Source organism: Maniola jurtina, chromosome 1 (assembly GCF_905333055.1).
Source record: "Maniola jurtina chromosome 1, ilManJurt1.1, whole genome shotgun sequence".
Taxonomy (NCBI): Eukaryota; Metazoa; Arthropoda; class Insecta; order Lepidoptera; family Nymphalidae; genus Maniola; species Maniola jurtina.
In genome coordinates, this window is record NC_060029.1 from 2,034,932 (window position 1) to 2,043,381 (window position 8,450).

Below are 8,450 nucleotides of genomic sequence, written 5' to 3' on the forward strand. Positions count from 1 at the left end.
TTTTTGTTAAAAGTGGCTGGTTTTTGTGTTTCACTGGCGTTTTTGGTGCTAGAACCATGCTGGAACTAACTGGGAAGCGCTCTAAAGGGGCGCCGTGCGTATGTCGGCGAGCGCCGGCACAGACGATGTCCTTACTTATATAGTTTCCCTAACTTAAAAATATCTACAAACTTGACATTGGCTAATCTTTGTAAAGCCAGACGAGAGAATAAAAAAAAACGCACTAGGTAGGTACGCAGTGAAGAAAATTACGCGGGAATTTCAAATTCGTTTTGTTAACTGAACAATACTAGGTAGGTACCTAACTAGGTACTTACCTTGGTCTCAGCAAAGAGATCGATAGATTCGATAGCAAAACTCAAATTTTAGGTTACGCCGGCCGGTATCTACTCAGCTCGCTCTCATTCCTGTAAAGAAAACCGAAGTTACCTACAACAATAATAAAATGTGACTTAATAATAAGATGACAGTCGATACAAAAACGAACTGCTTTCAGTTGCAAATACTATGACTTTGTTTTTGCATTACTGATTCCCTAATTAGTTAACTACTTACTTATTTCTTTAAACTTACTTTTTAAAGTCATCTGGCGATCTAAATAATATTTTTACTCCTGATAACATTGCGAAAACTGTAAGATGTATAAAACGTGGGAAATCTCCGGGACACGATGGCCTCAGCATTGAGCACATACTCTATGCCAGTGATGAAGTTTATCGGGTCCTGTCCATTATATTTAAGTTATGCTTAAAGCACAGCTACTTACCAAAGGACCTTATGAAAACGATAGTAGCCCCCATCGTAAAAAATAGAACCGGCGATCTGTCTAATCTTACCAACTATAGACCCATATCGTTAGGCACTATTGTCGGAAAAATACTGGAAAGGCTCTTACAACCCGAACTGACTGGGAACTTTAATATTGACGATGCTCAGTTTGGTTTTCGTGCTGGACTCTCTACAGATTCAGCCATTTTAAGTCTCAAATATACTGTGAACTATTATGTTAATAGGGATACTTCAGTATATGCATGCTTTTTAGACCTAAGCCGGGCATTTGACCTCGTTAACTACAAAATATTATGGCGTAAACTTGATGGTCATGTACCGAAAAAATTAATGAACTTGTGGAGATTTTGGTACGAAAACCAAACCAACTACGTAAAATGGGGCGACGCACTCTCTAGTGAATATAGGCTAGAGTGTGGCGTACGTCAAGGAGGGCTGACGTCTCCGGATCTATTTAACCTCTACATCAATGACCTTATTGGGAGACTGAGAAGTACCAAAGTCGGTTGCCATATTGGTAACGTCTGCGTTAACAATTTGAGCTACGCTGACGACATGGTGCTTCTCAGCCCCTCAATAAACGGGCTTAGAAAACTGCTCAGTATTTGTGACCAGTTCGCTAAAGAACATGGCCTCAAATACAATGTAGCGAAAACCGAAATGCTCATTTTCAAAGCGGGTAAGGGTCCGGAGACCGTTCCGCCGGTATTTTTGAATGGGTCGTCAGTTCGGGTTGTTAAGAGCTTTAAATACCTGGGTCATATTCTAACAAATGACATAAAGGATGATAAAGATATGGAGAGGGAGCGCAGGGCTCTCTCGGTGCGGGCTAACATGATAGCGCGCAGATTCGCGCGTTGCTCCGATGACGTGAAGGTGACGTTATTTAAAGCTTTTTGTCAATGTTTTTATACATGTCAACTGTGGACAAAGTTTACCAAGCGCAGCTATAATGCGCTTAGGATACAATATAACAACGCCTTCCGCATCCTAATGAAGCATCCGCGTTTCTGCAGTGCTAAAGCCATGTTTGCTGCGGCGAGGGTCCCTGACTTCTTCGCCATACTCAGAGCAAGGACGGCTTCCTTCTGGGAAAGACTAAGACACAGTACTAACTCCATCTTGTGTGCTGTTAACGAAGATCTGAGTAATCCTTTTTCTAAAAATTGGTCAAACCTGCATCGGTGCGACAACAACAGCTTTATTTAGATTAGTTTACACTATGTATATCTACATTAAGCTGTATATTATTTTGTGTTTTTTCTTTTTCTTTTTGTTTGTTATGGGTTGTCTTGTGACTTATATTGCCTGAAATAAATTATTATTATTATTATTATTATTATTTACTTAAAACTACATTGTATACAACATTTACTTACCAAGCAAGTAGTGTTAGCAACACATATACACAGTCGATAAGGATAACGAACAAACCAATCACTTTCAAATTTTGACGAAATAAAGATACAATTTTTTTTTGTACTTAGATACCTAACTACCTACAATATCACTTCCCCGCAACGAATAACTTTTTTTTTTCTCTCGACTGGCTTTATACTGATTAGCCAATGTCAAGTTTGTAGTTATTTACAAGTTAGGAAAACTATATGTATAAGAATGGACTTCGTCTGTACCGGCGCCCGCCGACATACACGCGGCGCCCCTTTAGAGTGCTTCCCAGTCAGTACCTTGGTCAGTTCCACCACCAATAAACACTAGCAGAACACAAAAACCGGCCACTTCTAACAAATAAACACTCCAAAAAGTCACAACACGCGCGCCAGCAAACGCCACCACAGACGAAGTCCACGAATAACTTTATTAGCCAAAACTTGGCCAAAACAAAGTTGAGTCACAGAGAAAAACAAACAAAACACTTTTTTAATCACAGAGTAATTACAAAACAAAGTGAACTTAGACCAATAACTTAGAGAAAGTGAAATAAACTAACAAATGGGCCAATTACGACAAACGAAAACTGTTTTGGATGCGTTCCGTTTCACGATTAGTTTTGGTTTGCTGGGAAAAATTTGAATATTTTTATGAAGTCCTAAAAGTAACGTAAAGTAACATTTTGAGTCATGTAACATGGAGGAAACATGAGGGGGTCAAAAGTAACGTAAAATGTTACAAAAGTAACATTCTGGCAACGCTGGGCGACGGGTATGACTGACAAGATAACGTAATTACGGCCCATAAGACTCAACAATAGGGTCGAAAATTCTTTGTACTCGCTCTGTACGCGATTTGAAGAGAATAAGCGAGGAAGCGTGAAATCAAATAATTTAGAATATAATTTGAAATATAGCACTTACTGTGAAATGATCGGACCGAATTATTTATTTGATTGTTTTACACCTATGGTGAAAGTTACGTCTTTAAGAGCTTTGTCATTAAAGAGAAAAACCCAAAAGTCTAAGGTTTTAGACCAAACTTCTGATTTTTTTTCTATCGAGGAAAGTTTGTCCAATCATGTTTTAATCGGACCAAATCCAAGGGGATATAATGAAAAATATTATATATTAATTTCAAATTTTTCGATCCATGCGTTCCTAACTTAATTCCATTTTAGTAAACTTTAGTATCGACGAAAACGGAGACCGCCGCGTTAAGGAGCGGACTAAAATCCGAACGGTCGGCGGTTCAAATCCCACTCCTAGCACAAGCTTTACGCTTAGTTGGAGGGGAATATTAGTCATGACTAACATAGCTTATTTTCTTTTTTTTTTTTGCTTTTGCTTGCTCCACAAACACTGAGTTTGAATGCTATCACACTAATATTATAAAGGTGAAAGTTTGTATGTGTGTGTGTGTGTGTGTGTGTGTGTGTGTGTGTATGTTTGTTACTCCTTCACGCAAAAACTACTGGACGGATTTGGCTGAAATTCGGAATGGAGATAGATAATATCCTGGATTAGCACATAGGCTACTTTTTATCCCGGAAAATCAAAGAGTTCCCACGGGATTTCAAAAAACCTAAATCCACGCGGACGAAGTCGCGAGCGTCAGCTAGTTCAATAATATGTCCATGAAAGTAGCAATATAAATATATTAACAATTGGATAGAGAACCTCCTTATTTTGAAGTCGATTAAAATATTCCGCGTCAACCTTGGTATGTAAGCCCGTGGAATAGTTGACGTAAGGACCAAAGGCCTGAGGCATTCGCCCTAATCTGTCACATGTCGGGACAGGGGCGCATGAATATTTATTTGTATCCTGACCTTAAGGAAAAGGGTTTATATACGGACTGAGAAAGAATTCGGTAGTAAACATTTTTATGTTGGCTATAATTTTTAGGTTGTTACCTAAGGCTCATTCCGTTTATCCACCCTGAAACAGGCAACCTAGGGTACTTTTTATTTATTTATTCAGATACAAGTTAGGCCTTGACTGCAATCTCACCTGGTGGTAAGTGATGATGCAGTCTAAGATGGGAGTGGGCTAACCTGGAAGGGATAATTATGGCAGTTTTTATTAAACCCACTCCCCTTTGGTTTCAGATAATTTCAAAGTATAAAGGTGCCGCGCGGCAGTGACGTACGCGCGTCGCGGCAGGAGAGAATATCGTGCGGGGCGCTGACGCGACGCGCAGTTCGGCTGAAGTTCAGTTCGAGTGCGTGGGCACCTTAATTCGAGTAAATTGCAAATACTTGGATACTTTTTGACGTCCGTAAGCTCTCCTCACCGTAGTTTAAGAACCGACAGACGTTCAGAATCCAAGGTGCTGGAATTGCTATCTCACATCGATAAGCCCGGCATTGGCGCACTCCTCACTAGGCCACAGATAGATAGATAGATAGATTTTAGAAGTCTTTATTGCACACAAAAACACATGTAAAGGAACACAACACAGAAAGAAGAAAACAGAAAAAAACAATTGTGTACAAAGGCGGCCTTATTGCTATATATACAGAATATATAATAGTAGTAATGAGGTGGACAGAGGACATCAAACTTGTCGTAGCGTAGTGTGTTGCTGGATCCAGGCGACACAAGATTGTGGTATGTGGATTGTGGAAGTCCTTACAAGAGACCTAAGTATGTCCAGCCGTGGATTTCTATCAGTACGATGAATCTCATGTTGTAATCATTCATCAAAGAGTTTAGCACTCAGTAAAACACACATGTTTCAAAAGTCAGAAATCCCGAGCGCCCTGACCAAAGCTTAGACTAAAGGGTTAAAAAGGTTTCAGTGTTATTATAGTTCCCAAGTTTTGAATAAATTATGCTTAATGTGGTTAAAACCATATCTGTGTAAGCCTAAAGTAATGTTGGTTTTAGGAAATATTATTTTAGATCTAACTTTTCAGGGTTACCATTAAAATAAACCAGAGTAATTATTACGATAAGTGAACAAAATAGGTGGCTGCAATACAAAAAGTGTCCAAGTCCATTTTTAAAGTGAGCTACCTAGGTATCTCATGTATTTCCATTACCACTGCTTATAACAATCACACTTCACACTAATAATAATTATTATAAAGGCGAAAGTTTGTGTGTATGTGTGTGTATGTGTGTGTGTGTATGTTTGTTACTCCTTTACGCAAAAACCACTGGACGGATTTGGCTGAAATTCAGAACGGAGATAGATAATATCCTGGATTAGCACATAGGCTACTTTTTAGCCTGAAAGAGTTCCCACGGGATTTCAGAAAACCGAAACCCACGCGGACGAATTCGCGGGCGTCAACTAGTAAATGATAAAAAAGCAATATGGCGAATTTCAAAATGGCCACCATGCAAATTAAAAAAAAATTGTAAAGTGCATAGTGTTATATTTTGTATGATGTTACGGACTATGTGCAACGCCGTCTCGCACTTGACCGGTTTTTTATACAAAACAGTAGGTATCCAACATGTATTACAAATTAGGCTCTAGCTTAGTATAGCTAACTATAAGGATGGAAAACATCCCTTACCTTTTCTGAATCTTAGGGGACGTCAGTTAATTTGCACGTCGCCTGCGGCTGAAATACGTACACAATACACCTTCTTTAGTATAATTAGGAAAGTACCTAATCAAGAGTATAAATATTTCATAGCTTGAACATAACCTTGTGTGAGGAAGTTATACATTATCTATTGCAATGGTGGGTATCCAGGGGTGTATTTATCCTAGGGGCAATAGGGGCTATAGCCCCGGGGTGGTAAGCAGCAAGCCCTTCGCAGCGCTCGCTCAGCTTTGGGAGTCTTTCTTATCTTTACCAATATATTTTTATTTTATAGCTTTTCGACTTGCCTACAGAAATAGTTAATTTGAAGGGCGACAAACCTTACTGAACCAGTTTTATTATTGGTTTATTGATGCCAAGTTTTAAAATACACCTCCGTGAGTAACTTGATTTGAACATAAATGGGTACATTTCATAACCATAATAATATTATCTAGTTGATAGTTCTACTTCACTGTTTCTTAACTATTTTTATTCTTAAGTATTTTTTTCTTAACTTACATGGCGGCCATTTTGAAGTTTTTTATTATTTGCTCCTATAGCGGCAATAGAAATACACACTCTCTACCAATTACTATTTATGAAATATAATCCGCTGACAGACATACAGACGGACGGACGGACAGCGGAGGAGTAGGGTCCCATTGGCATGCTTCGGAACCCTAATAAGCCAATAAAAGTAATTGAAATGATTGTAATTTTATAATCACCAGTTCGTATTTCTGTTATTTTCCTTCAAAACGTACGTTATTCTGGCATGCAATGATTTTTTTTATTCATTTATTTAAGTTAGACGTTAGAAGAGTAGCTTAGCTATCGCATGCTCCAAATATGGAAGCCAACCCTTACTGCGATTCTCGAGGGATGTCACTAGACTTGCAACGTCGCCCGCGGCCCAGTCGCATAAATATCCCACTCGTATAATTAACTCGTACATCACTTCGTCTGTATACTCGGTATTTATACCAAATATATTTTTACTGACGACTTCAAAGTGTTGGCTGTACAAATGAAGTTGTTCTGTATCGATAAATAATGTGGTGGTCGGCAATTTAGTACACAATTTGTAGTATTAATCACTGGTATTTTGTTTTAGGTTTAGAAGTTTATTAAACGGTTTCTTGGTGGATTTAAGCAATGATGGATAACGGTACAGATTAGGGATGAAATTGTAGTTACTGCCCTTTTTAACCCCCGACCCAAAAAGAGGGGTGTTATAAGTTTGACGTGTGTATCTGTGTATCTGTGTGTCTGTGTATCTGTGTATCTGTGTATCTTGCTGTGGCATCGTAGCGCCTAAACGAATGAACCGATTTTAATTTAGTTTTTTTTTTGTTTGAAAGGTGGCTTGATCGAGAGTGTTCTTAGCTATAATCTAAAAAAATTGGTTCAGCCGTTTAAGAGTTATCAGCTCTTTTCTAGTTTTCTTGTAGAAAAGAAGGTTAGATAACCGTTAGGTTCATAATATTATGTCAATAGACAAATGTCAAGCTGTCAAGATGGACGTTGCCTAAATACATAATTATTTATTTGAAAATGATGTTTTGGAAAACTCAGATACTTTGGATCGTCGGGGGTGTAATAAATTTTTAATTTACACTTGTACATTTAAAACTTGGACGATACTCGGTCAAGCGCGAATGTATACAGTTGTTAGAAAATGAATTTTTAAAATACGTCACTTTGCCTTAATGCACAAGGAAAAATTTTCAAAATAAAAAATAAAAATCGACTTCAATAACCACAAACACTAACAAGTAAAAAAATTATTTGATTTATTACCCAATTTATTATTATGTAATATTAATAGTTATGGAGACAGACAGACAGATAGACACACACAATTTTGCATTTAAATGATACTTAGGCAGAAAAATTCTTTAGTTGAAAATAATAATTGCGGCTATTATAACTAGATGGCGCTGTGATCTCATTGCGTCACGTTAAAATTTGTTGTGTCCTGTGGTACTTAATGTCCGAGCAGCTTGCCTTTTGTTAGAAAGTAGAAACACTCCTTCACTTTTTCAGCGTTGCGGCTTCGTTGCGGCTGATATGAGAATTTTTGTAAACCTCAAATATGGAGGTTGTTTAAAATATCAAATTATAAGAACGGCCAACGTGACGGGACTTCATTCAAGGTCAGTTTCTCTTGTAAAAAAGTGCAAAATTGAAAATATTAATTTTATAATTATGAAATGTGAAGATTGCAAAATGACTTCTGATTCTGAATCCATAAGATTTATCTATGATACTGTATTATTATCTATGATTACATAAATTAATTAATTAATTTTATTTTTTAACCTGTTCATGCCCGCGTGGAAATAAGTTTTCAAAATTCCACAGTAACTTTTTGATTTTGCGGGACAAAAAGTAGTCATGCCACTTTCCAGGTCCTTAACTGTATCCATGCAAAAAATCACTCCGATCCGTTCCTCCGTTGCGGCGTGATTGAAGCCAATAAACCAATAAACACACTTTCGCATTCAATTAGAAGTGATTTATAATTAATGTGAAATTGTGCCTATATATCTGTCTGTCTGTTTGCTTGCATCCTGGGGAGGGACATATCATATTTTTATCCCTGAAAATCAAAGAAGGGATCCCGGAAAATCAAGCGGATTAAGTCGCACGCATCAATTATTGCGCGACACAGTCCCGCGCCAACCCGCTGTGGGTGACGTGCGGGTGTGCGGCGCGTACCCCC

The 8,450-nt window shown here is 38.1% G+C and overlaps 1 protein-coding gene across 1 annotated transcript; it reads left to right on the top strand.

Annotated features, from left to right (window-relative positions):
• The first annotated feature begins 1,344 nt into the window (after positions 1 to 1,344).
• LOC123867125 lies at positions 1,345 to 6,071 on the top strand. Its single transcript, XM_045909001.1, has 2 exons — positions 1,345 to 1,665; positions 6,018 to 6,071. The coding sequence occupies exons 1-2, from the start codon at positions 1,345 to 1,347 to the stop codon at positions 6,069 to 6,071; spliced, it is 375 nt and encodes a 124-aa protein (XP_045764957.1).
• Positions 6,072 to 8,450: the final 2,379 nt, after the last annotated feature.